Below are 26,592 nucleotides of genomic sequence, written 5' to 3'. Positions count from 1 at the left end.
GCCCCCACGGGGTCGTCCAGCATCTTCTGCAGCATGGGCAGGAGGTCCGCCTCCCGGAAGGGCTCCTGCATGGACTCTGCAGGGCGGAACACACTGAGCATGTGCAAACAGACACACACATACACTGAGCATGTGCAAACAGACACACACACTGAGCATGTGCAAACAGACACACACATACACTGAGCATGTGCAAACAGACACACACACTGAACATGTGCAAACAGACACATACACACTGAGCATGTGCAAACAGACACACACACTGAGCATGTGCAAACAGACACGACTAAAAGGACTACAATAAGCTAGGTAAAGCAAATCACCCCAATAATAGCTCTGTAGTGCCTTTCACACCTGTGTGTAACACAAAGCGAGAAAAGATGGTTGGTTCGGTTGTGGATTTTGGTTGTGATTGGACACCTGAGATCCCTATGGTTGGGGCTAGCATGTGCTGTCAGTCACCAGCTTCTTTGAACCAATCAAAAGACTCTGCTCACCACAGCGTGATTGGTTGAAAGCCTCACTCAGCAGGCACTGGATCTATCTATCTATCTATCTATCTACCTTTTTGGGCTGATATTTTGGGAGAATGTTTTGTTTTGGTGTGAATCAGCCTACTCCAGGGCAAGAAGGCACATAACGTATTTTGTTGTACGTCGCTCTGGATAAGAGCGTCTGCCTAATGCCTGTAATGTAATGTAATGTAATGTCAGACTAATGGCTATTTTAAAACATATTATTATGTTCCATGTCACGAGCAGGATTTTGTAAGCAAGGTTTAAAGTTTTATTTGGCGTGACCAGTTTGCCCTTAACAGAAAACAATAGAAAACAGTAACGTTAAAGCTGTATCCTTGGTTCAGGTGCTGACGTTGTCCAAAGGATATGAGGCTGTCTGTCTGGGAGCTGTGAGAAAGGAAATGAGCACTCACCGATGTCAATCGCAGAGGCAATCGCCAGGGCGACCAGAGCTTCGTTCTGCATGATGACGTGCTCGCTTGTTGCCATGGCGATAAGATGTCTCACTCCATCTGCTTCGGTAACGGCGTTGATCACTTCCTGTCAGCAAGTCACAGGGGACGTCAGGAAGCGACATCCGCTTCAACCAATCACAGCTGCTTTTATTCACACGTCCCTCATACGTCTCATAGGTCTGTATGAAGAATGCTTTGGTTTTTTTTGCCTTATTATATTGTGGTTTTATTTTTTATCAGTTAAGAAGTATCTTTTTCTTTTCGTGTCCAGTGTCTTGCAAACTTTCCCCTTCTTTTACTGTTTAAGATATGCTGAATTATATCACTGGTGTACTGACTTGTGTCTCAGAAGTCATATTTCATGCTGCTGTTGCAAACTTCATATGTTCTGTAATCTATTGTGTGTGTATCTGTGTGCATGTGTGTATGTGTGTGTGTGTGTGTGTATCTGCATGTGTGTGTATGTGTGCATGCGTGTGTGTGTGTGTGCGTGTGTATGTGTGTGTGCGTGTTTTGTGTCTACAGTATGTGTGTGTGTGTGTGTACAGTGTGCGTGCGTGTGTGTGTGTATAGTATGTGTGTGTGTGCAGTGTGTGTGTGTGTGTGTGTGTGAACAGTGTGTGTGTGTGCGTGTGTGTGTGCGCGTGTGTGCATGTGTATGTGTGTGTGTGTGTCTACAGTATGTGTGTGTGTACAGTGTGCGTGCGTGCGTGCGCGTGTGTGTGTGTGCGCGCGTGCGTGTGTGTGTGCGTGCGTGTGTGTGCGCGCGTGCGTGTGTGTGTGCGCGTGTGTGTGCGTGTGTGTGTGTGTGCGTGTGTGTGTGCGTGTGTGTGCGTGTGTGTGCGTGTGTGTGTGTGCAGTGTGTGTGTGTGTGTGCGTGTGTGTGCGTGTGTGTGTGTGTGTGTGTGTGTGCGTGTGTGTGTGTGTGTGTGTACGGTGTGTGTGTGTGCGTGTGTGTGTGTGTGTGTGTGTGTGTGTGTGTGTGTACGGTGTGTGTGTGTGTGTGTGTGCGTGTGTGTGCGTGTGTGTGTGTGTGTGTGTGCGTGTGTGTGTGTGTGTGTGTGTGTGTGTGTACGGTGTGTGTGTGTGCGTGTGTGTGTGTGTGCGTGTGTGTGTGTGTGTGTGTGTGTGTGTGTGTACGGTGTGTGTGTGTGTGTGTGTGCGTGTGTGTGCGTGTGTGTGTGTGTGTGTGTGTGTGTGTGTGTGTGCAGGTCTCACCGGGGCTCGGCTGTGTCTGATGAGAGCGGCCAGGAGGCGGTTGGCCTCCCCTCTGACTCCAGCGTGATCCCGAGCCTCACACCACTCTATTACCCTCGCCAGCAGCACCTCGTCCTTACCCAGCACTGTGGCTGCGTCCTCTGGGGGGGGGGCAGAGAGGGGTAGAGAGAGAGAGAAAGAGAGGGGGAGAGGGGGAGAGAGAGAGGAAGGGGTAGAGAGAGAGAGAGAGAGGGTGGGTGGCGAGAGAGATAGAGAGGGGGGACAGAGAGGTGTAGTGAGGGAGAGAGAGAAAGAAAAAGAGAGAAGAGAGGGACAGATGGGGTATAGAGAAAGAGACACAGAGAGAGGGGGTGATGGAGGGAGAGAGCAGGGGAGAGAGATAAAAAGAAAGAACAAGGGAGAGAACATGAAAGAAAAAGGAGAGAGAGGGAGAAAGAGAGAGGAGGGGAGGGAGAGGGGGAGCAGGCAGGGAAGTGAGGGAAAGAGGGGAGTGATAAGGTGGGTGAGAGATGAAAGTGATGGAGAGGCAGGAGAGAAGAGATTGAAAGGCAGTGAGAGACAGAGATAGCGATATAATCCCAAACCGCTGCACATCCCAGTGGAGAGGAGGGAGACTGCAGAGGGAGGCTTTGCTGCAGCCGCGTGTCTTCTTCCGCAGTGTGTGTGTATGTGTGTGTGTGTGTGTGTGTGTGTGTGTGTGGACAGTGTGTGTGTGTGTCTGTGTGTGTATGTGTGTGTGTGTGGACAGTGTGTGTGTGCGTGCGTGTGGACAGTGTATGTGTGTGTGTGTGTGTACAGTGTGTGTGTGTGTGTATGTGTGTGTTTGTGGACAGTGTGTGTGTGCGTGCGTGTGGACAGTGTATGTGTGTGTGTACAGTGTGTGTGTGTGTGCGTACAGTGTGTGTGCGTGTGTGTGTACAGTGTGTGTGTGTGTGTGTGTGTGTGTGTGTACAGTGTGTGTATGCTGCAGCCGCGTGTCTTCTTCAGCACAGTGTGTAAGACATTGCGTACACACTCAGAGTATTGTAATATTACATTACAGGCATTTAGCAGACGCTCTTATCCAGAGCGACACAACTTGCGTACACTTTGGGAAATTCCTATGTGTGTCATAGCCAAGCTCCTGTAAAGTAAAATTGCACTTGAATTTTAAATGCATACACATTGAATGTGGGTCTGAGAGAGAAACTCGGGAATTACAGGCTCTCCTCGATATAGCAACAAGGTCCCCCCGCGACAAGGCACCCACCACGCCTGAGTGACAGAGAGATGAAAAGGAAGAGAAAAAAGGAGGGAAGGTCCAAAGGGAGGAGTGTGGGAGGCTCACAGAGGTGGTTCCCTCAGAGAGGGTATTTCACCGCTGTAATGGGTGGTTACCGACGAGGAGCACCCTGTATTTAATCTGGCAGGGCGACAATAAGCCTCTGCTATGACGTTATATAATTGTCTGGTGCGCGAAAGGGCTCGAGACACAACGGTGGCAAGTTTTGCCTGCCTCGAGCGTAATGCTATGTTTTGGGGGCGCGATTCGAAATTAGAATGTCAGAAGGAGAGGAATTAAGAAGCTCACACGGCACAAATGAAAGCTTAGTTGCGGAATCTTTCCGTGCTCAGTATTCCTTTCTGCTCAGGAAGACAAGGGAAGACACCTCTCTTCTGAAACCTGCTGTAATTTGCAATCTTACACTGGTCATATTTTGCAGTGTAATATCTTTAATATGTTTTTTGCAGCCAATATGTGCCACACATGAATGCGTACATTACTTGATTGGCATAATGCATTTTTTTTTGCATTATTTTGTATTATGTATATACATTTTTATATTATGGCATAAGGAATTCAAAATTTAGGATAAAATTTTATCTGATGGAATGGAATACACTGAAAATAATCATACAATCAGATCTATGTCGGGTTCAGTAAAAATCTTCATTTGATGTGGGGGCGACATAGCTCAGGAGGTGAGACCGATTGTCTGGCAGTTGTAGGGTTGCTGGTTCAAACCCCGCCCTGGGCGTGTCGAAGTTTCCTTGAGCAAGACACCTAACCCCTAACCCCTAACTGCTCTGGCGAATGAGAGGCATCAATTGTAAAACGCTTTGGATAAAAAGCGTCCAAAGCGTCCCGATGTCCAAACGCTTTGGATTGGTTTGAGTGGCAGTGAAGGAGACGCAGGCGCCTCATGTCCGTCTTACCCTGGCCGTCCACCATCATGCGCAGCGTGCCCAGGAGCTTGAACTGCACGGGGGGCATGTCCGACTGCAGGAGGTTCCTGATCCTCCGCGCCACCCCGTCCTCCAGCATCCGCACCTTGTTCGTAGCTGAGTGAGGCAGGGGAGACGGGGAGAGAGAGTGTGGAGGAGGGACGGGGGGGGGGGGGGGGGGGGGGGGAAGGGAGGGGGAGGGGGAGGGGGGTGTCTGGGTTTCAGTGCTGCAGGGATACAGGACAGCTAGCCAGCTATCTCTAGCACAGGAGTCTGCAACCCTGGTCCTGGAGAGCCACGAGCTTGGTCGGTTTCGTGTTTTCACATAAAAAATTAGTACCTAATTCTGACAAACGTAACCAGGTGAAGTCAGCTAATGGAGTAATCAGCTGCTCTAACTGGTTAGGAGTGGAGTAACAACAAAATTCTGTGGCTCTCCTGGACTAGGACTACAGACACCTGATTTAGTACCATAGAGCTTACACTCTATGATGGCTCTATGGTGATTGTTCACTGCAGTACACCAGAGAGATCAGCGTTTTCTCCCAGTGTGGATTCCATGGGCTCCTGTTCACATTTCAACAGGGCCAGCATCGCCGTTCACAAAAGAGGTGGGGCCAACCGTCAATTCCATTTCAGCCAGTCCCGAAAATGAACCGAAGTTCAATTTACCAATCGAAAAATCCTCACACACAATATTATGGCCATTTTCCAGTTTATGTATTTTAATGTTACTTCATTTCTTGGATTTGACCCCAAACCCTACTGGCTCCCGCGAGGTCTGCTGTGTGGTCTGACCCCGCCTCTCCCTTCGTACCTGGGATGGCGAGGTTTCTGAGCGCGCTCAGTCCGGCGTGCTGGACCGACACGTCCCCATCGATCACGTGACGCTCCAGCAGGTCCAGGATGTGCGAGACCACGCCCAGCTCCAGCATCCTCACGCAGTTACTGTCTGAGAACGCAGGGGGGCAGAGGGGCAGTTAGTGTCAAAGAACACGGGGTCAGAACGGTAGTCAGGGGCAGTTAGTGTCAGAGAACACGGGGTCAGAGGGGTAGTCAGGGGCAGTTAATATCAGAGAGCGCAGGGGGGCAGTCAGGGGCAATTACTGTCTGAAGGCAAAGGGGGACAGAAGAGCAGTCAGGGGCAGTTACTGTCTGAGAATTCAGGGGGGCAGTCAGGGGATGTTGCTGTCAGAGAGTCAGGGGGACAGGGGGGCAGTCAGGGGCAGTTAGTGCCTGAAGGCACAGAGGGACAGAAGAGCAGTCAGGGGCAGTTACTGCCTGAAGGCACAGAGGGACAGAAGAGCAGTCAGGGGCAGTCAGGGGCATTTGGCTCAGCTATGGATTTAAGCTCTGGGGGGGGTGGTACATTGAAGCAAATGCACATATCTTGAATCATAAAAAAGAAGTAGTGTGCTAGCAATATTCCCAATGATTTATTAAACTTAACCCATGAGCAGTGACCTCAGCCATTAAAAAATATGTCGGGTAAACGTGGTCACGTGACTTCATGAGCATACATAAACAACAGGGACACATCAGCAACCCCTCCCTTGTGATCTCAGATTTGAATAATAATAAAAATATACTGGAACTTAACAGCCTTATACAGAACAACTGCTCGCAGATTAAGTGTGATAAATCACTCGGGGGCATCACAGCGGCACAAACTAAATTACGGATGTGGGAACTGAGATTTATTTTGCATCACTCAGGACGTACAGTACAGCTTTTGTTACTGAGATTTCACAGAGGAATTAGCGAGGCCAGCTGCTTGGAGTATAGTGTATGGATATTGTCTCATCAGGCATGCAGTGAAACAGCACAGTGTGCTCTGCTGCAGACAGAGAAATGTGCATGGATATGGAGACTCAGTAGGCATGCAGTGAAACAGCACAGTGTGCTCTGCGGCTGCATAGCAGTGTCTGTGCTGCTCGGTCTTGCCCTGTGAATACGCGCGCTGCTGATCATGTGACGGCGGCGGTTCCCCTCGCCGGTCCTCCCCGTTCGAGTGTCCGCCCCCCCCCTTTCTCGTTTCCCCGCCTCGGTGCCGGGGATCTGCGCCTCACCGCCTGCTCGGGAGGGGGCCGTCCCGCGCACACACACCAGCGCTCCGACAGCGTTTCCCCCGAAACGTCCTCGCGCCACTTCCGGGAACGTCGCCGCGCTTACCGTTCCTCGCGAAGTTGGCGATGGCCAGCGCCCCGGACAGCTGCAGCTGCGCGTTGGGGGACTTCAGCCAGGACAGGACGTCCTGGTACACTGTCCCCGTCCCCTCCCCAAAGCACTTCTGCATGGACTCATCTGTGACGCAGGGGGGACAGAGGAGACATAAAGGCAGGGCATTCTGGGTAGAGACAGCACAGCAGATTGGAGACTTCAAGGGCTGAAAGGAGGACCTGAGAGGCCGTTTGAGCTAGGAGAGACTGGGTGTCAGTTATATAACATTACATTACATGGACGGAGTGTAGCACAGTGGGTAAGGAACTGGGCTTGTAACTGAAAGGTCGCAGGTTCGATTCCTGGGTAGGACACTGCCGTTGTACCCTTTGAGCAAGGTACTTAACCGAAATTGCTTCTGTATATATCCAGCTGTATAAATGGATACAATGTAAAATGCCATGTAAAAGTTGTGTAAGTCGCTCTGGATAAGAGCGTCTGCTAAATGCCTGTAATGTAATGTAATGTAACATTACATTACATTTATTTACCAGAGGCTTTTATCCAAAGTGACGTACAAAAGTGCGTATCATGGTTATTTGCACAACTGCAAAACGCAGGTTCGATAAGGTACAATACTCATTTCGTAAATATAAAGGGAGGGTTAATGTACTGTGGGTCATGGCACCATGGATCATCCATGGAAAGAGGATTTTACTGAACCGGGGATTCGCCTGATGGAACGAAACACGCTGAAAATATTGTGAAATAAAATACATTGTCGAACTGCTGGAACACTTCACAACATACAGCCTGTGATGGCTCTCTGATCTGTCAGCCAGTACTGCCTGTTCCCGTGTTTCTTCACGGTTGACTGGTGGGCAGAGCAGAGGGTCGTTGGCAATTTTGGGAGCACCCGTACCCAGTGTTCCCAGAGACGTTAAGATGCGTCTGCCTCCAGCTTGAGGAGAGCGCTCTCTTCCCCAATGTTTTGTCAATTCTTTTCGGAGTTTACTCCATACAGCACTGCGTCATCATACTTTTCACGCATCCACGCACCTGCACTGCTGATGATACTAACTTTCACACCCAACTTTTGTCATTTTTTGTAAATTTCAGTTATTTTAAAATAAATTTGTGCTGGCTTTTTAAATGCGTCGGTGTGCGCCTTCCGTTCGGCCAGGCTGTTGGCCTGGGTCGTGACAGACCAAAAAATGATTGCACACTGATTGCACACTGACTGAGATATTGCAACATATAAATGTATTTTAAAATATTTTAGTTCTAAATTTTTTTTGTACAAATTGACACACAGTATTATAATATTAAATGTAGTAAATATTCTTTGTAGCCAGCGTAGTGTTGATTTAGTACCTTTGCTAAAGTAATTAGCATTTTTTAAAAATTTTAAATACATTATGAGTATTTGTGTTATGATTTGTGTTACTTCGTTATTGTGCAGTTGTGTTATTCTTTGTTTTGGATGCGATTAGTGCCGTTTCGGTTTTACTGCTTTGCGAATTGGCTGGCTGTGTTTCCATGGCCGCCATACTTTAGGCTCTGTCGCAGTGGCGTTTGGTCTTCACAGCTGCATCCTTCAATTAGCCGTCAGCGGTGCTACTTAAGTAGGCCCGGCAGTTCGTCTGAATGAAGACTCAAACCAAGACAAGAGAGGCTGAGTGTGTCTGAGATTCCAGCTAGGAAGGACCAAGTGAATGGCGTATTATTATTATTATGTTAACATGGTATATTGCTCAAGTATTTCGGCCATAGGTGAGCAGAAATATTTACTGCTTTATTTATCTTCCATTACATTACGTTATAGGCATTTAGCAGACGCACTTATCCAGACTACACTACAACTTTTACATAGCATTTACATTGCATCCAGTTGTACTGCTGGATATATATACTGAAGCAATGCAGGTTAAGTACCTTTCTCAAGGGTACAATGACAGTGTCCTAATGGGGAATCGAACCTGCAACCTTTAGGTTACAAGACCAACTCCTTACCCACTATACTACACTGCCACCACTTCTACATTCACTTGCTGGTCTGGTGCTAGTTAGTTTTATACCTCTGGTTGATGCATGCTGTGCTCCTTCATTGTATGTTGCTCAGGATAGGACCATCTACTAAATTAACGTAGGAATGGTTGTGTTGTCAGTAGAAGTCCACGGCATTAATGTATTGCAGTATATTGTGTTTCTGTGAGGATCCCCATCTGTATAGACTCCCCTGGACACCTGCAGTGTACCTGCAGTAGCTGGGCCAGGTGTGCTGTGGCTGAGCAGCTCAGGTGGCGGATTACAGGGTGGAAAAAGAAGCAGGTGGCTCCATGCGTTTTTGACTGGGCACTACTTCCAGATTGATGGGGTACGATTTTTAGGAATGAGACGTGTCCCCGACTGCCTTTGGGGATTCCAAATCGGGAATCAAGAGCAAAAAAAAAACACTGATTTTAAAAAAGAGGGATGAGGCAGAGAGAGTGTGTAAAGATAGACAAAACGTGAGATGTTCAGGTGTGTGATTTGACAAAGTATGGAACAGATCTACGGTGCCTGAACAAGATGATACAGAAGACAAAGTGCTCCCTCCTCAAAGTGTACTTATTTGACTCCTTAATAAGTCGAGTACGCTCCCAATCTTCTGCCATGGTTCCCAAACTCAGCCCCTGGGGAACTCATGGTGTGCGGTGGCACCATCCCAACCATTACTGCAACCTCTGAATTGTAGTAAACTGCAATTAGACACTTAATTAGACTATGTCAATGACGGCCATAATCTATCTGAAAATGGCTTTGCACACGATGAAGAATAACTCTTTGATATTCACATCCCAGGACATTCGATCAGTTGGATCAACTAAGAAATTCATTCTCTGTAATGTGTGATATGAAAAATGATCCCTGCATAAAGAGATTAAACTTTTAATTGATTCAGGTATGGACGGGTGGGTGAAATCAGTTCGGTCCTAATTGCTAAAAGAGAGTACAGCTGATCACGGAAAATAAACCAGGCTGCAGAAATGAAAAGTTTAAGGACGAAGCAAATGGCACCAAGCCTAACCTGTGTTAAATTAAGTTTCAGGAAGTGGAACTTGAGCATCTGTTTTCAACAACCTTAATGGCGAAGAGATTCATTGAAACAAAACCCAGCAGCACATACAATGTGTCCTCAGGACCAAGTTTGGCAGGACCTACGTTTGCTGATCCCCATGATTTCACTAATGAGCTTACTTCCTGAACCAAGGAGGTAAAGTAATTAGTGAAATCAGGTGGTGTAGATGATGGTTTGAGCAAATACCTGCAGACACTGTGACTCGCAGGACCATCAGCTCAGTATCTCTCATCTAGGACAGGACTGCCAAACCCTGTTCCTGGAGATCTACCGTCCTGCAGGTTTTCACTCCAACAAAGCACACCTCATTCAACAGCTAGAGATCTCTTTGAGCTGCTAATTGGTATAATCATGTGTGTGAAAATTAGGGTTGAAATGAAAACCTACAGGACTGTATGTCTCCAGGAACAAGGTTTGGGTTTGACAGCCATAATCTAGACCAGGGGTGCCCAATCATATCCAAAAAGGGCCAGTGTGGGTGTAGGCTTTTGTTATAGCCCAGCACTAACACAACCTGATTCTGCTTATCAAGGCCTTGATTGAAGACTATTATTAGTTAATGAACCCCTGATCTAGACGGTAGCCTGACAGTGTTGACGGAGTAGACTGAAAAATGTGAGCCACAGTCATCTCACACCGTAGAAAGAAGAAGCCTGCCGAAGCATGTTATAATGAGAGCGCTGGGTTGGCATCCACTGCGGCTTCGTCTGGTGGAGATACAGGCTGACAATGACAGGAAAGGAAGGGGGGGGGGGGCGAGAGAAGGAGAAAAAAGAGGAAGATGAATTGGAGGGTGAGGGGGAAGGAGAGGACGGAGAGGAGGAGGAGGAGGAGGGGGAGGGGAGGCGGGAGAGGAGGAGAAGGAGAAAAATGAGGAGGATGAAGTGGTGGGCGAGGAGGAAGGAGAGGAAGAGGAGGAGGGGGAGGGGGAGGAGAGGTGGAGGAGGGGGAGAGAGGAGGAGGAGGAGGAGAAGAAGAGATAGGGGAGGAGGAGGGTGTGGGGGAGGGGGAGAGAGGAGGAGTAGAAGAAGAAATATGAGGAGGAAGAGGAGGAAGAGAGGGGTGGGGGGGGGGGCTTACGTAAGCCCTGTAGGCTGAAGTGACTCACCCCCCAGCAGCAGGGACACGATCAGATTGGACGCGATCTTGATGCTGCAGAGGTCGTGGGGGTCGGACCCCCCCTGGAGTCCTCGAATCATCTCCGACAGCGCCTGGGGGACCCCCGAGTCCACAAACTGCAGCTTCAGCACGTCTGAAAGCACGGGGGGGTGGGGGGGGGGGGGGGGGGGGGGGGGGCACCTGTCACTGCCACTGTCACAACACGCATTCTGATTTGTGGAGGAAGAGGCGAAAAGATGAAGGTTTCCGCCTTCCTCCCCAGCCGCGCTGTTTCAGTGCCCAGATTTCTCGCTCTCTGACACTCGGCCAATCGTGGCGCAGGGCATTTCCACACCTCTCCTTTTCTGCACTCTCTCTCTCTCTCTGCGGTAAGGACACACACCGCTTTGTCTGTGAGACACTCGTATCCAGGGGAACATTCACAGCTTTCTGATGTGGCTTTTTTATTTTCTTACATTTGATGCATGTTTCCTGATGCACATCTGATGATACATATTTTTAAGAAATAATTGTAACATAAAGTACGTTACTCAAGGGGACAATGGTAGAACCTCTCCTGGGAATCAGACCTGCAGCCCGTCATTAGCAGTGGAGAACCTTTACTCAACCTCTATTCCACATTTCCACCCTGGGGGGAAAGCCTGTGCATTTAAACCATTTGCCTGTCATATGTTTAAGGTGAAAAATAAACACAGAGCAAAAACCCCACAATCCTGCACTTGCAATAAGCTTTCATGTAAAATAACCTCAGGTTCATGCTCTTTGACTCCAGCCTACATTTCACTGGTCAAAGACTACCCAGACCCACAACTTCACAGTATATATAGAGCTCAGGTGGGCGTCATCCAAGCCTTTAATTGCATAAGCTGTTGGAACACAATGATAATTAGCTTACCAGTGACGTAAAATGAACCTCCATTAATATTCCACCAATAATCCCAGACTGTCCCTATGACTCTGCCCCCCTCTCCCACCACTCTCCCCCATGACTCCGCCCCCGTTCTCACCGCTCTCCCCCCATGACTCCGCCCCCCTCTTCCACCACTCTCTCCCTATGACCCCGCCCCCAGTTATCACCACTCTCCCCCCATGACTCCGCCCCCCTCTCCCACCACTCTCTCCCTATGACCCCGCCCCCAGTTCTCACCGCTCTCCCCCCATGACTCCGCCCCTCTGTCTCACCGCTCTCCCCCTATGACCCCGCCCCCTCTCTCACCCCTCTCTCCCTATGACTCCGCCCCCCGTTCTCACCCCTCTCTCCCTATGACCCCGCCCTCTCTCTCACCGCTCTCCCCCATGACCCCGCCCCCCCACCACTCACTCCCCATGACCCCGCCCCCCCACCACTCACTCCCCATGACCCCGCCCCCCCACCACTCACTCCCCATGACTCCGCCCCCCGTTCTCACCCCTCTCTCCCTATGACTCCGCTCTCTCTCTCACCACTCACTCCCCATGACCCCGCCCCCCCCACCACTCACTCCCCATGACCCCGCCCCCCCACCACTCACTCCCTATGACCCCGCCTCCTCTCTCACCGCTCTCTCCCCCATGACCCCGCCCTCTTTCTCACCGCTCTCTCCCAGGGATCCCAGCACCTCCAGGATGATGTGCCGGCGCTCGGCGTCCGGGGCCCGGCGCAGCTGCGCGGTCAGGGCCTCTGCCACGCCCACTTCAGCCAGGGCCTCCCGTGCCGAATCTACGAACGGGGGGGGGGGGGGGGCGGCGTCAGTCAGTCACTCACAGACACACCCCATCGCTCCTTGGGCACCCGGCTAATCGGGCACCAAGCAGACATTACAATCTACGCAATGAAGGAACACTCTCAGAGATAAAGTACAATGAAGTGCCCAAAAAGGCGCAAACACTTGTCACTGGGGAGGTACCCTTTAGCCAGCTGTACATAATTCATTTGTACCTTCCTTTGCTTGTTAAAGACCAGAAGCTTATTAGCACCCAAATAGAACATTATTGTGCTTTCAGGTACATCTGTGAAATGTGTTCCTTAAAGAACAAAAATATACCTGCAAGTACGTTACTGTATGGTAGTGACCTGTGTGCTTGCCTCAGTGTAGGTACCTTGAGCCCACTTTACCATGAGGCAGGGGTGCTCAATCTTATCCAGAAAGGGCCGGTGTGGGTGCAAGCTTTCATTCCAACCAAGCAGTTTACACACCTGCTTCCACTCATCCAGGTCCTCAGCAAAGACCCTGGCGTTTGATTGGTGGAATCAGGTGTGTAAGATCTCTGGGTAAGATTGGGGACCCCCGCCCCGAGGCCACGGGGCTCTCCTCCCCTCGCTCACCCATGTCGGCCAGGTTGCAGAGGGCCAGCAGGCACACGTTGACCAGGGGGTCGTTCTCGGGATGCTGGTCCATGATGGTCACCAACCGGGGGATGACCCCTTTCTGAACCAGCAGGTCCTGCTGAGCGCCTGGGGGACAGAGAGAGAGAGAGAACTCAGGTCAAGCATGTCTCTGGTGAGAGAGAGGGGGAGAGAGGGGGCCAGAGGAAGAGCAGTGGGGCGGCAGTGTAGCATAGTGGGTAAGGAACTGGGCTTGTAACTGAAAGGTCATAGGTTTGATTCCTGGGTAGGACACTGCCGTTGTACCCTTGAGCGTGGTACTTCACCTGCATTGCTTCAGTATATATCCGGCTGTATAAACGGATGCGATGTGAATGTAAAAGTTGTGTACGGTAAGTCACTCTGGATAGGAGCGTCTGCTAAATGCCTGTAATGTAATGTAATGTAATGTAGTGTCATGGCAGAGGCTGGTCTCTTCGGGACGACCTACTGTTCTCGAAGCAGATGCGTCCAATGGCGCGGCCCGTGTGGAGCAGCAGGTCCTGGTCGGAGCTGTTCAGCATCGGCAGCAGGGCGGTCACCAGCCCGGCCTCGATGCAGCGCTCCCTCACCGAAGCTGTGAACGACAGCACGCAGCCACCAATCAGCGCTCATCGTCAACGAGGGGCCACCAATCAGCACTCGCTATCACCAAAGGGGGGACCAATCAGTGCTCACCATAATCAAGGGGTGACCAATCAGGATTCATCATCACAATGGAGGTACCAATCACTGTTCACCATGAACAAGGGGCCACCAGTCAGCGCTCACCATCACCAAAAGGGAACCAGTGAGGACTCACCATTACTAAGTGAGCACCAATCAGTGCTCGCCATCAACAAGGGGCCACCAATCAGCAGTCACTTTCACCGAGGCAGGGTCATTCAGGACTCACAATCAGCAAGGGGGTAATGGAGGGATTTTTTTTCAAATAATTGTTTCTTAGCCAAGTCAGACCTGCATAATTTTTCTACACGCTACAGACCTTGGCCCACAGTCAGATCTGGACTCGGGGGCCCAGGTAAGACGCACACAGACACACAGGGGCCCAGGTAAGACGCACACAGACAGGCAGGTGCGCAGGCCGCCGCTGGCCTTACCGTCCCGGGCCACCTCAGCGACCACCAGCGCCGCCGTGGCCGTCAGGGGGCCGTTCTTCCGCAGGGCGCCGGCCAAGGTGGGCAGGATCCCGCTGGCCGCCACCTGCCCTGCCACACCTTCCTCTGGGGAACAGACACACAGCACAGACATACATTACACCCCCAGCACAGACACACAGCACAGACATACATTACACCCGCAGCACAGACACACAGCACAGGCATACATTACACCCCCAGCACAGACCACAGCACAGACATACATTACACCCGCAGCACAGACACACAGCACAGACACACAGCACGGCCATACATTACACCCCCAGCACAGACACACAGCACAGACACACAGCACGGCCATACATTACACCCCCAGCACAGACACACAGCACAGACATACATTACACCCCCAGCACAGACACACAGCACAGACATACATTACACCCGCAGCACAGACACACAGCACAGACACACAGCACGGCCATACATTACACCCCCAGCACAGACACACAGCACAGACACACAGCACGGCCATACATTACACCCCCAGCACAGACACACAGCACAGACATACATTACACCCGCAGCACAGACACACAGCACGGCCATACATTACACCCCCAGCACAGACACACAGCACAGACATACATTACACCCGCAGCACAGACACACAGCACAGACATACATTACACCCCCAGCACAGACACACAGCACAGACACACAGCACGGCCATACATTACACCCCCAGCACAGACACACAGCACAGACATACATTACACCCGCAGCACAGACACACAGCACGGCCATACATTACACCCCCAGCACAGACACACAGCACAGACACACAGCACGGCCATACATTACACCCCCAGCACAGACACACAGCACAGGCATACATTACACCCCCAGCACAGACCACAGCACAGACACACAGCACGGCCATACATTACACCCCCAGCACAGACACACAGCACGACCATACATTACACCCTGAGCACAGACACACAGCACAGCCATACATTACACCCCCAGCACAGACCACAGCACAGACACACAGCACGGCCATACATTACACCCCCTGAGCACAGACACACAGCACAGCCATACAGATGTCTAGGAAGTTTTCGCTGGATAATTTTTGTTATGTACAGACAGTGTGTGTGTGTGTGTGTGTGTGTGTGTGTGTGTGTGTGTGTGTGTGTGTGAAAGATATCCTAACCAACAGCCCTGTTGGCTCTCATCCTTCCGTCTTTCTTTCTTTCTGCTGCTGATGTGATTTGCCACTTCATCAAACATTGGAAATAAAGCATTCTTATCTGTGGAGGGCCTGGCTCTCTCTCTCTCTCTCTCTCTCTCTCCCTCTCTCTCAGTCTTTCTCTCTCTCCCTCTCTCTCAGTCTTTCTCTCTCTCCCTCTCTCTCAGTCTTTCTCTCTCTCCTCTCTCTCTCAGCTGGGTCCAGGGACAGGAGAGGCTTTTTTTTCGCTATTTTGGGACGGCACACCGGCGGTCCCACCATTCCGAGAGTGAAAGGGCAAACGCACCCCCCGGCCCCCCCCCCCGGACCACCTCCCCCGCCCCCCGCCCCCCCCCACCCCCGCCCCCCGGAGGGCCTTTTCTGCAGAACAGGAAACGCTCAGCGGGAAGCACCGCCGCGGGCCGCTAACGTTGAGGGAAAACGCCACGGCAAGCGGTGCGCCAACTCCAAAAGGAGCACTGTTATTATGGGATGCGCTCCTGGCACAAATGTCACGGGAGGCAGTGCAGGGGCTGTCAACGCAGGCCGCGCTGCTATGGTAACGCCCTCCTCCCTCCTCGAGGCGGGCAATTTTAGCCGCCTGCAGCAATTTGACGGGAGCGTAAAGCCGTCCGTGGCGTAGAGAAGAGAACTAATTGACACACCAAAAATGAAGCCCGTCTGAAAGCAAACTTATCGTTTAAGGGGTCCCTCTTCGACTCTATCTATTTTTAAGTCATCCATTTTGATGACGTGGCATAAAAATATATTTCTTTTAAACCCTCCATTTTGAATCGCTCGCATCACACGCAACGCCCTTTGTGAAATGTACCTTTGTGACAGAATAAGTGGTAAGCGATGTCTTAAAATATTCATCTTGGCTTGAATAATGTTCCTACGGCCCGTGGGTCGCAGTCTCGCAGATCGATGCGGTTGCTGCAGCCAGAACGCGATTAATTTGGCACGGCATACGCGCTGGCACACACACACACTTTCTTTTGGGCAAAATCCTACCCTGGTCCTTCCAAACACAATCCCGTACACACACACACACACACACACACACACTCGCATACGTACACCCACACGCACGTACGCACAGACACATGCACACACACGTGAAGGCTTAAGGCTGCAGCAGAGAGAGAGAGAGAGAGAGTGTGTGTGTGAGAGAGAGAGAGAGAGAGAGAGAGAGAGAGGCTAATCTGACCTGTCACTCAGGCACTGAGTACCTGGAGGCAGAAGTGCGGTTAATGCGGATTACCATCTCAGTGCTCCCAATCCACTGGGGCACCACCAGGCTGGCCTGGGCCCTGCCCGCCTTAGCGGCTTCCGTTACCGCTGTCGCCACAGGCTCTCCCGTCTCAGCCAATCAAAACGCACCCAGCAGCCCCCTGGGCCCTAACCGACAGCTCGCAGATGGCACCCCGAGCGACCCCGTTTAATTAATTCAGGTGGTTAATGATTCATAGGTACAGCAGGGGGGGCGGGGTCCCCTGGGCCCCAGTGCGCTGATTCCGAATGTTAAAACTACGTCTCCCATGATCCTTCGCCCCGCCGCCACAGGGCGATGGCAGGGCTGAAAAACCTCAGCACCCCAGCCAGACCGATTGCTCAGACGACCTGCGGCTGTCCCAAGACATGGGCCAAGATCTCTTGACGTGCTGTGTTTTTTTTTTAAGCGGTATTTCCGGAAGGTTCCGTGCCTGTTCCTTCCTCCAGGTGTGCGTGTGGTGGTGTTGGGGGAGACCAACAAAAAAAGATTTATCGGTACCTCGCGGCTGCTATAAGAGCTGTAGAGGTTGCGCTGCCTGTAGAATTGTGAGAATCAGCATCGACGCTGTGGAAGTCCACCATTTCAGGGTGGTGAAATGTGGCAGCTGTTGTTTTTGCATATTTGTTTTAATGTGCGGCCAATATAATCTGAGGAGTTCCAAGTATATAACCACCAAAAACAAATGTGGGGCCAGATTGTAAAATATGAGATATGAGCCAATTGATGCAATCTGTTAAGGTTGGTAATAATTGTGGCTCCACTGACTGCGTCCATTAATTTATACCGGGAGAAAGCAAGTGTAAACTTTGCTGACACAGAGGCTGTTATCAGGGTTCGCGGAACAAATAGCAGATGTTTCAAATGTGCCAGTTTTAAACATCTGAATGCTTTATCGATTGGAGTTATGTTAGAGTAACCATATACAAATAGTCTATAAATAGTCTTCTCATTTCTTGGCTATAAACCTGAACCGAAATTTACGAACAAACCAGTGATAACAGGGATCTCACGAGAAAATGCATTTTTTTTTATACGTTGACTTTCCAAACAGTGCTTCTCCTTTTTCAATGACAATCTTCAAGAACAGCATACCGGCCAATTTCCAAAGCTGAGATTTGGTGGAAATAGGACACCAGCCAAATCCCTCTAGCAAAACTTCTGATCTCCTCTTACACAGTGTTAAATGTAAAACGGGCAGGGATGTGATATTTTGCATCACTGCTGCAAGTTTGTACCATCCTTACTAAAACCACCCCTAAGGGGGAAAGCCTTTTGATTGGTCTATTAGTCAGCGATTAGACACAGAAGTCCACCCCAACCCCCAGCTCGCCCACTCACTGTACCATCACCAGTGTGTGCTTAAGTGCACAATATGCTGCCATATTCAAATGTCTCAGACTGCAGTCTTTTTTCATAATCTGTGCGCTCAGCCCAAGCTGTTTCTGCCATGCTGTAGAGCTGCACGTAACCGATGTACACCCAGTGTTGAGTGAGCATGTGGCCAGCCAATGGGGTAGTCAGGGTTGGACTCAATTCCACAAATTCAATTCCAACTCAGAATATCCCATTAAAATGCAGTTCCATCCTCATGATTTCATTATTAATTCCTCGCTTCATGAGATTTAAAATGGAACTGAGCCCAGCCTTTGGCGGCAGAGCAGACCCACGCTCTGCAGCACGTTGCCAGTGTGTCAGGTGTGTGTGTGTGTGTGTGTGTGTGTGTGTGTGTGTGTGTGTGTCAGGTGTGTGTGTGTCAGGTGTGAGTGTGTGTGTGTGTGAGTGTGTGTGAGTGTGTGTGTGTATGTGTGTGTGTGTGTGTGTCAGGTGTGTGTGTGTGTGTGTGTGTGTGTGTGTGTGTGTCAGGTGTGTGTGTGTGTGTGTGTGTGTGTGTGTCAGGTGTGTTTGTGTGTGTGTGTGTGTGTGTGTGTGTGTAAACAGGCGATGAGGCATTGTGAGGACTCATTCTTCTCCAGTGTGTGTGTGTGTGTATGTATTCATGTGTGTGTGTGTGTGTGAACAGGCGATGAGGCATTGTGAGGACTCACTCTTCTCCAGCGTGTGTGTGTGTGTGTGTGTGTGTGAACAGGCGATGAGGCATTGTGAGGACTCACTCTTCTCCAGCGTGTGTGTGTGTGTGTGTATTTATGTGTGTGTGCGTGTGTGTGTGTGTGAACAGGCGATGAGGCATTGTGAGGACTCACTCTTCTCCAGCGTGTGTGTGTGTGTGTGTATTTATGTGTGTATGCGTGTGTGTGTGTGTGAACAGGCGATGAGGCATTGTGAGGACTCACTCTTCTCCAGCGTGTGTGCGTGTGTGTGTGTGTGTACACAGGCTAATGAGGCATTGTGAGGACTCACTCTTCTCCAACGTGTGTGTGTGTGAACAGGCGATGAGGCATTGTGAAGACTCACTGTTCTCCGGCGTGTGTGTGCGCGTGTGCGTGTGTGTGTGTGTGCGTGTGTGAACAGGCGATGAGGCATTGTGAGGACTCACTCTTCTCAAGCGTGTGTGTGTGTGTGTGTGTGTGTGTGTGAACAGGCGATGAGGCATTGTGAGGACTCACTCTTCTCCAGCGTGTGTGTGTGTGTGTGTGTGTGTGTGTAAACAGGCTAATGAGGCATTGTGAGGACTCACTCTTCTCCAGCGTGTGTGTGTGTGTGTGTGTGTGAACAGGCGATGAGGCATTGAGAGGACTCACTCTTCTCCAGCGTGTGTGTGTGTGTATGTGTGTGTGTGTGTGTGAACAGGCGATGAGGCATTGTGAGGACTCACTCTTCTCCAGCAGGGCGGCCAGCAGCGTGTCCAGGTGGGGACTCAGCTCCTCGTCGATGAGCTCCGTGCTCACGGAGATGGCCTTCAGAGCGTCGCTGAGAGAGTCTGAAACACACAGAGGCTCGCTCAGGCGACCGCCCAGCGTCTCCACGGCGACACGCCCCAGAGGCTCGCTCAGGCGACCGCCCAGCGTCTCCACGGCGACACGCCCCAGAGGCAGGCCCACGTCTGTTTGAGTTCAGACAGTTCAGGAAATGAATCGAAATTCCATTCACAAATTGAAAAATGCCCGTGCTGCTTTAGAAGGATTTTAAATCAGGAATTGATATTCAATTCATTACTTTTATTGACTGACTTTAACGCGTTATTATTATTATTATTATTATTATTATTATTATTATTATTATTATTATTATTATTAATATTAATAGTAATAACAATGTGGTTCAAAGGAATCAGGACCTCAGCTATGCATTGAACCAAAAGAATGCGTACTTCAATACTGCTGAATCGCACCACACTGCTCTAGCCGAATGAAACCACTTACCCAAGGGTGTCAGGCTAAATACCGCATGCCCCCCAGTCCAATTAGTCCATTAACCATGCACATTTACAGGACATACATCATGGATAACAGTTCAGTACCATTGCTGTAACTGTTTTATCATTCAAGCAGCTGAATTGAGCATGCTCAGTAAGAGTATGTAGGCAGATAGAAATATGGTTTTCCACTTTGCTGAACCCCCCCACTCCAAGCATCAGCAGACTGCCTGACAGCCGACCAATCAGGGCGTCAGTAACAAATGCCAGATTTGACAGTCTTGTGCACAACCCTGTCTCATCCCATCACATTGACAAGAGGGAATCGCGCGTGTGTGTGTGTGTGTGTGCGTGTGTTTGTGGGTACGCGTATGAATGTGTGTGTGAATTTGAATTGCTTATGACCATTTGAATCTCATTATCATACATGCCATCTGTCTCTAACTCACCCATTTAACAGTCTGAGCTCCTCCAGTACCAAGTAAAAATAAATTACATCTCTGTGTGTTTTCCCATTCAATGGGGCATTAACTAATTCTGACTATATAACAGACCACAGAACACAGCATGTTAGTGTCGATAGCAGGAAACGTGAGCCTCCCAGGAGCACTTACATGTCATGCTAGAGGATTCAAGCTTCTAATTCACCATTTCTCAGTCACTGTGTTCTGTACTGAAGCATCTCTGCTGTCCCGTTTTTCTACACCAATCACACGCTAAAGGCCGGTTTCTTTGTGTGTGGGAGGTGATTGGCTGTGCGTAGGGTGATTGTGCCGTTGTTTGTGGGAGAGGTCATGCATCTTCACTGTACAGTGTAGGTGTGTGTGTGTGTGTGTGTGTGCGTGTGTGTGTGTGTGCGTGGGGGAAGTGTTTCAGCTCCAGTTTGTGTAAGACTACTGTGTTAATATGGACTGTATCGTTATATCCCCTGTGGACTCTGGCGAATGAACATATACAGTATATAAAACAGAAATTCTGTGGAGATGTAAAATTGCGAAATTATATTATTTTACACCAATGCAATTTTTTGTCCTTGCCAGTGTCTACGGTTCCATGTATCCTAAGAAGAGACCAAGGGGCTAGTGAATGCAAAACAAACCCATGACATTAAAGATACTTCACTATATTTCACTGCAGGTGTGACATCCTTTACAACATGGGTGTCCTCCTGCACCCTGCTGGTGTATGCAGCGAAAAAAGCACAAGTGTTGCTTCATCTGCCCAAAACAACCAATCCAATCGAAGTTCAGCAACTGGAACTTGGAACAGGAACATTGATCACAAGTCAATTGAATGCTGTATACTGACAACCAGACCCAACTCATTACACCACAGGCATTTAGCAGGCGCTCTTATCCAGAGCGACTTACAAAATGTTTAACACAGCATTTACATTGCATATCCATTTATACAGTCGGGTATATACTGAAGCAATGCAGGTTAAGTACCTTGCTCAAGGCTAGTGTCCTACCCGGGAATCCAATCTGTGACCTTTAGGTTACAAGCCCAGTTCCTTACCCATCATTCTACACTGCTGCCCTGAGAACTCCGGCAGCTCTCGCCCATTGCTGTCAGAACAGGGCCCTGGCAAACTTTGACAAATTAAAGTGATGACCTTGAAGATGTCAGGGCAATTGATTAACTACAACAAACGCTGGCATAAATCACACCTCAGATATTATCTTGGTCTCGCAATCAATGGGTCGTGGTGCTTGTACTTCAAAATAAGAAAAAAGGCTGGAGCAGAAGAGTAAGAGAAGATTTAAGAGAAAGGACTGAGATTGAGTCTGATTGCAGAGGAGATAGGTGAAGGATTTCTTCTTCCGAAGTAACATTGATTAACACGTTGTAAATCCAGTCAATTGGATACGAATATATACTGTATGTATAAATTTGTATATGTTATATATAATATGTACAAATATATGTGTATCCTTCTTTGAGCCGATGCAGAACCAGAGGAGCTATGATGCTAAGGTCTCGGCTTTCATTGGAAATGAATGGCGCCCAATGTGAGATGAAAGCGTTTCCTACTGTTAAAGCAGCGAGTGGGAAGGCTGTTTTCAACCACGCTGCAGGTAGTGTTTAAAAAAAAAAAAAAACCCCCACGGATCAAAATAACCTGCAGATTTCTCCCTCTTCCCAGAGGAGAGTTCCCGCATTGCTACCGCTGTGACTTTGCCTAAACGATTAGAAATGCCCTCAAGTTCACAGGAGCATCGCAACAAAAAACAGGCAAACGGTGCCGGGTTGCGGAAAACCCTTGTGCGTGCACACTGATCTCAGCTATTGTGCAGTCACGTCACAGTCACTGAGGAGACACACACACACACACACACACACACACAGAGCGCAGAATAATCGCTCAGTTAATCCCCAGTAAGCGCTGTAAAAGCAGTCACATCGGGGGGCTATTATTCAGAGCTCCCCGCACGTTGTCAGCGCTTTGGGATTGCCCTCTCGTACCCCAGTCTCCGCGGGGTCTGCGCAGTCACTTCAGGAGCGGGGGGCTCGATGCGCGTAAGCGCGATCCCGCCATTCAGACGAGGAGGGAAAGACCGCCAGCACCTTGCCGTCGAAGCTCGAAGCGCCGATGGCGAGTTTTTTTTTTTTTTTTTTCTTCTTTTCGGACGGTTCCCCCCTGCCTGTTCCCGGCGACGAACGCTGCGCCCCTCGTCACTTTCGCCCCACCGAGAGTGCGAGCGAATCTCGGGCGCTCAGCACTGCCCGGCGACGCTCTCCGCCCCCCCCCCCCCCCCCCCCCGGGGGCTACGCCTCACATCCCCCACAAGACACTTAAATGTGACCTTTATGGAGGAAAACCTGCTCTGACAGCCCTGCCTCCCTGTGGGTCCTCCTGGCTTCAGGCTGAACGCGAGTGGATATTTTATCCTACGATGTGCCCAGTATTTCACCCGCAGACACAGCAGGACAATGTTTTAACAATCACTCCCTCTCCCCCCAGCCCCCGCCTCCCCTGCCAGCACTGGCCAAACGCGAGAAAGGACACAGTAAGATGGAGAAATGTTTTGCCACTCACCCATTACTGCAGCCGGCTGTAGACTGCAGGCTCTCCCTGTGTGCGTGTGTGTGTGTGTGTGTGTGAGAAGGTGCGTGTGTGTGTGTGTGTGTGTGTGTGTGTGTGCGTGTGTGTGTCTGAGCAAAAGCAATGAGCAACCTTCAGGCCAGGCTTGCTCCTACTCCCAGATCTGCTCCCATGAGCTGCACCGCCGGTGTCTCCTCCTGTACTCGGACTCTGCTCTCTCTCTCTCTTTCCCTCTCCCTCTCTCTCCCTCCCTCTCTCTCTCTTCCTCCCTCCCTCCCTCTCTCTCTCTTTCCCTCTGGCTCTCTCTCTCCTGCTCTCTCTCTCTCCCTCCCTCCCTCTCTCTCTCCCTCCCTCTCTCTTCCTCTGGCTCTCTCTCTCCTGCTCTCTCGCTCTCTCACTCTCTCTGTCTCTCAGTCACCCTGTTTCACCCCCTCCCTCTTTTCCACACTCCCACCACCACCCCCCCCCCCCCTCCACTCCCACCCCACACCCCACCCCCTCCTCTCTGGCACTTTCTTCTCAACACTGTCTCTCTCCCTCTCACACTAATACACTCCTAAATCCTAAATCTCCCCAAAGCTCTTCAGTCAACAATTAGCCTCTTGAAGAATCCGTGGCTGTAGCGCACCCCCCGGTGAGAAGCTAAATGGTGAAAGGGTGACAGAGAGTATCATTCACCTGCCCAGGGCCTGGTTAGGATAGTACCTCTTTCTGAGCTGAAACATGATATACATTTGACAGGCGTATAGGGGACCCATGCTCACTTTTTATATTTAATATTATATTAATATTAAGGGTCAAGTGGTTTTACTCACAACATGGCCATTTAACAGTATGACAATGGCTGTTTTAAAGAGCATTATTTTTTTTTATTTTTTTTTGCAACCAGGTTTTAACTAGGAATGCATTTATGCCCTGTGTAGAAAGCATTAAGTGTATAGTATCATGGTTGGATGTATAGCAGGTGAAATTGAAATTAAGCGCTTGTATAATGACAAAGACATCAAACGCCTCCCTATGAGCAGTTTTGGATATGGGGTTTCGGATGGGATGTTCAAGTAATTCAATCCGTCAAATATTTTTGCTTTAAATGTGTTGTAATAGACAACTCCTTTCTGAAAGTGCATCCAATAAAAAGAAATGTGTGTGTAACTCATTGTTCAATATATCCCCTGGTGTGCTTCGCATACTAAGAGAAAAGAAGGCTCTGATGTAGAATTAATTCATGTAGCAATCCCCAAGAGATAAAGAGAGCAGCTGCCTTGAGTTACAAAAACTACAATTACATTAAGATGACTGCGATTTTAAATGCACGTAAAAATGTATAGTAATCTGATGTACCAGTTTAATAATCCAAAATATACACAGTTGGCTTTTCCCAAAGGAAAGAAGATGTTTATACCCAGTAAATGTTTTAATTTACCGAAGTTAATGAGGGCATATTAAATATGTATTTCTGTTAGGCTATTATGAAATTATGAATGTTCATTATTGCAAAATTATTATTTGATATGACATTATTATTTCGGTATTTCGCAGTTGGCTCCCCTTGACTTAATAAAGATCCCTATTTTACTGCTATTTGTGTTTTCTCCCTACAGCACTAAGGGATGTTTAATTTGAACTTTGTGTCAAATCTATGCATCAATCTTATCTTCAAATAGGCCTTTCTGCTCAATGAGATGAGACAACTGCAAATCAAGGATGGCCGTTAACTGCAGTCATGTTTCTAGCCACTAGGTGGCAGTAAAAATCCTCAAAACCCTATTTGTCAGTGTGGTGACAAACCGGAAGGAGATCAGAGACAACCGCACACACGGCAGAGACAAGCGTAAACACCAAAACCTACGACAATTATCGTAAAACAATATCTAGTTAAGGACAACGACACATATTGTGTTACTTTCAGGACGGTCTGTGTTTAAAAGTCTCCCTATGCAACACATAAATTTGTTTGTTTGTAACACAGAAGTGGTAACTTTGACACAAAAATGTGGTGAAAGTAATACAGGGACAAAAGAGGCAACACAAAAAGTAAGTTGGGCATGAACACAGCGTGTATTGCAAACTTAATATATGTGCTTTTGTAGCCCGACCGTTCTCGTTTTGGAGGAAGTTTTCAGATGAAATCGCAACAAGTAGATCTGGGAATGACTACTGACCCATAGAGGAGGCCACACTGAAGATGTAACCAGATTACTACTAAAGTAGATGCATTAAATATGTATTGAATAAGTATATTCAGAATTACACATCCATACACTCCCTCGTTCAGTGGGGTCTACTACAGGAGCCAAAGAGGAAGGCTAATAACAGAAGAACAGTCTTTACAATGAATCAGAAATTCATATTTAAACAAGAAACAATAAGTGAACTTCAGCAATTTGTAAATACGTGGGTTAGTGGAGTTCATTTGACGGCATTGTGGAGACACTGTACACAGTACAAAAACAAAAAAGGTTTGTGAAAGGTTCTCTGGCAGAAAAGGTTCACACAAACTTCTCTCAAAGACTGTTTTCCCTCCCGTCTCTTCCATCCGTCATTATCCAATCATGATAAAGCATTTAAAAAGGAAGTGAGAGGGCCAGCATATTTCGTAACTGTAAAATAAGGCATAATTTAAAAAATGTCTGCATGACTGGTATGACCGCTCTTTATAGGAAGCACAGTGTTGGTGCAGAAATCAAAAGTGAGAGATTTTTCAGTCATAATGAACCTTAAGAAGTTCCCACCGCACTAGACACACGAGAGTCGAGTGTTCTTCAGAAAAGCGCTCTGTTCTGTTACTTCAAAAAATCACTGTTCTGGGGACAGTGGGATCTGGGGGAGATAGCGTGAACCTCAGCATGCGTTATGCTCGCCCAGTGAAACTCCTCGCTGTCAGGTGAAAAGAAGCGGCTGGCAACTCCACATGTATCGGAGGCTGGCATGAGGATAGCGCATCGACCAGGACTGTGATACACACAGGGAATTGGTATAACGACTAAATTGGGGAGAAAATGGCAACAACAACAAAAAAAAATCACTGTTCTGTTCAAAAATTTCAAGACACTGAAAAAAATACGTTGAATGTGTAGCTGGCAAGGACATTTATACATTTGATGGTAATACTGCCAGACATTTTGAATAATATACATGAATAATAGTCTGAATTATACAATGGCAGATGAACCAGTGTCTTTTGTCGAAGCATTCTTCATAGCAGTCACGTTATAGAAAATGAATGAAATAAATTAAAAGGGCTTAACTGAGCAAACATTTTATGAATGATTTTTTTTTTAAATAGGCCACACTTTTCACTTAAAAAGTGTGAAAACTGGAAAAATGGCCACCTGATCTGAGAAGTCTTGATTTCTGCTGCTACAGGCTATGGATCCAGCCTGCCTTGTGTGAACAGTGCAGGGCAGTGGTGGCAGTGTAACGGTGTCTGGGATGGTTTCTTGCACACATCAGGCCCCTTATTACTAACTGAGAATCACC

The 26,592-nt window shown here is 48.9% G+C and overlaps 1 protein-coding gene across 4 annotated transcripts in view; it reads right to left on the bottom strand.

Moving 5' to 3' along the window:
* Positions 1-26,592, bottom strand: part of si:dkey-191g9.5 (rap1 GTPase-GDP dissociation stimulator 1) — a 95,694-nt gene that overhangs the window by 742 nt on the left and 68,360 nt on the right. For 3 of the 4 annotated variants that reach the window (XM_035399549.1, XM_035399551.1, XM_035399550.1), the window contains exons 2-13: positions 19,527-19,631; positions 14,244-14,366; positions 13,595-13,720; positions 13,105-13,233; positions 12,373-12,498; positions 10,789-10,932; positions 6,572-6,703; positions 5,217-5,351; positions 4,391-4,516; positions 2,195-2,334; positions 935-1,061; positions 1-76 (exon numbers count right to left, since the gene is read on the bottom strand). The exon at positions 1-76 is cut by the window's left edge and continues 53 nt beyond it. In XM_035399549.1, the coding sequence (XP_035255440.1) occupies positions 1-76; positions 935-1,061; positions 2,195-2,334; positions 4,391-4,516; positions 5,217-5,351; positions 6,572-6,703; positions 10,789-10,932; positions 12,373-12,498; positions 13,105-13,233; positions 13,595-13,720; positions 14,244-14,366; positions 19,527-19,631 (1,489 nt within the window). Of the gene's footprint in view, positions 77-934; positions 1,062-2,194; positions 2,335-4,390; positions 4,517-5,216; positions 5,352-6,571; positions 6,704-10,788; positions 10,933-12,372; positions 12,499-13,104; positions 13,234-13,594; positions 13,721-14,243; positions 14,367-19,526; positions 19,632-23,106; positions 23,389-26,592 lie in introns of those variants that run through there. The other variant, XM_035399548.1, reaches the window with a different exon arrangement.

The sequence above is a fragment of the Anguilla anguilla genome, chromosome 18 (assembly GCF_013347855.1).
Source record: "Anguilla anguilla isolate fAngAng1 chromosome 18, fAngAng1.pri, whole genome shotgun sequence".
NCBI classification, from domain to species: domain Eukaryota; kingdom Metazoa; phylum Chordata; class Actinopteri; order Anguilliformes; family Anguillidae; genus Anguilla; species Anguilla anguilla.
Note: the sequence above shows the minus strand (reverse complement) of the source record. Positions and strands in the feature narration are given on the sequence as shown.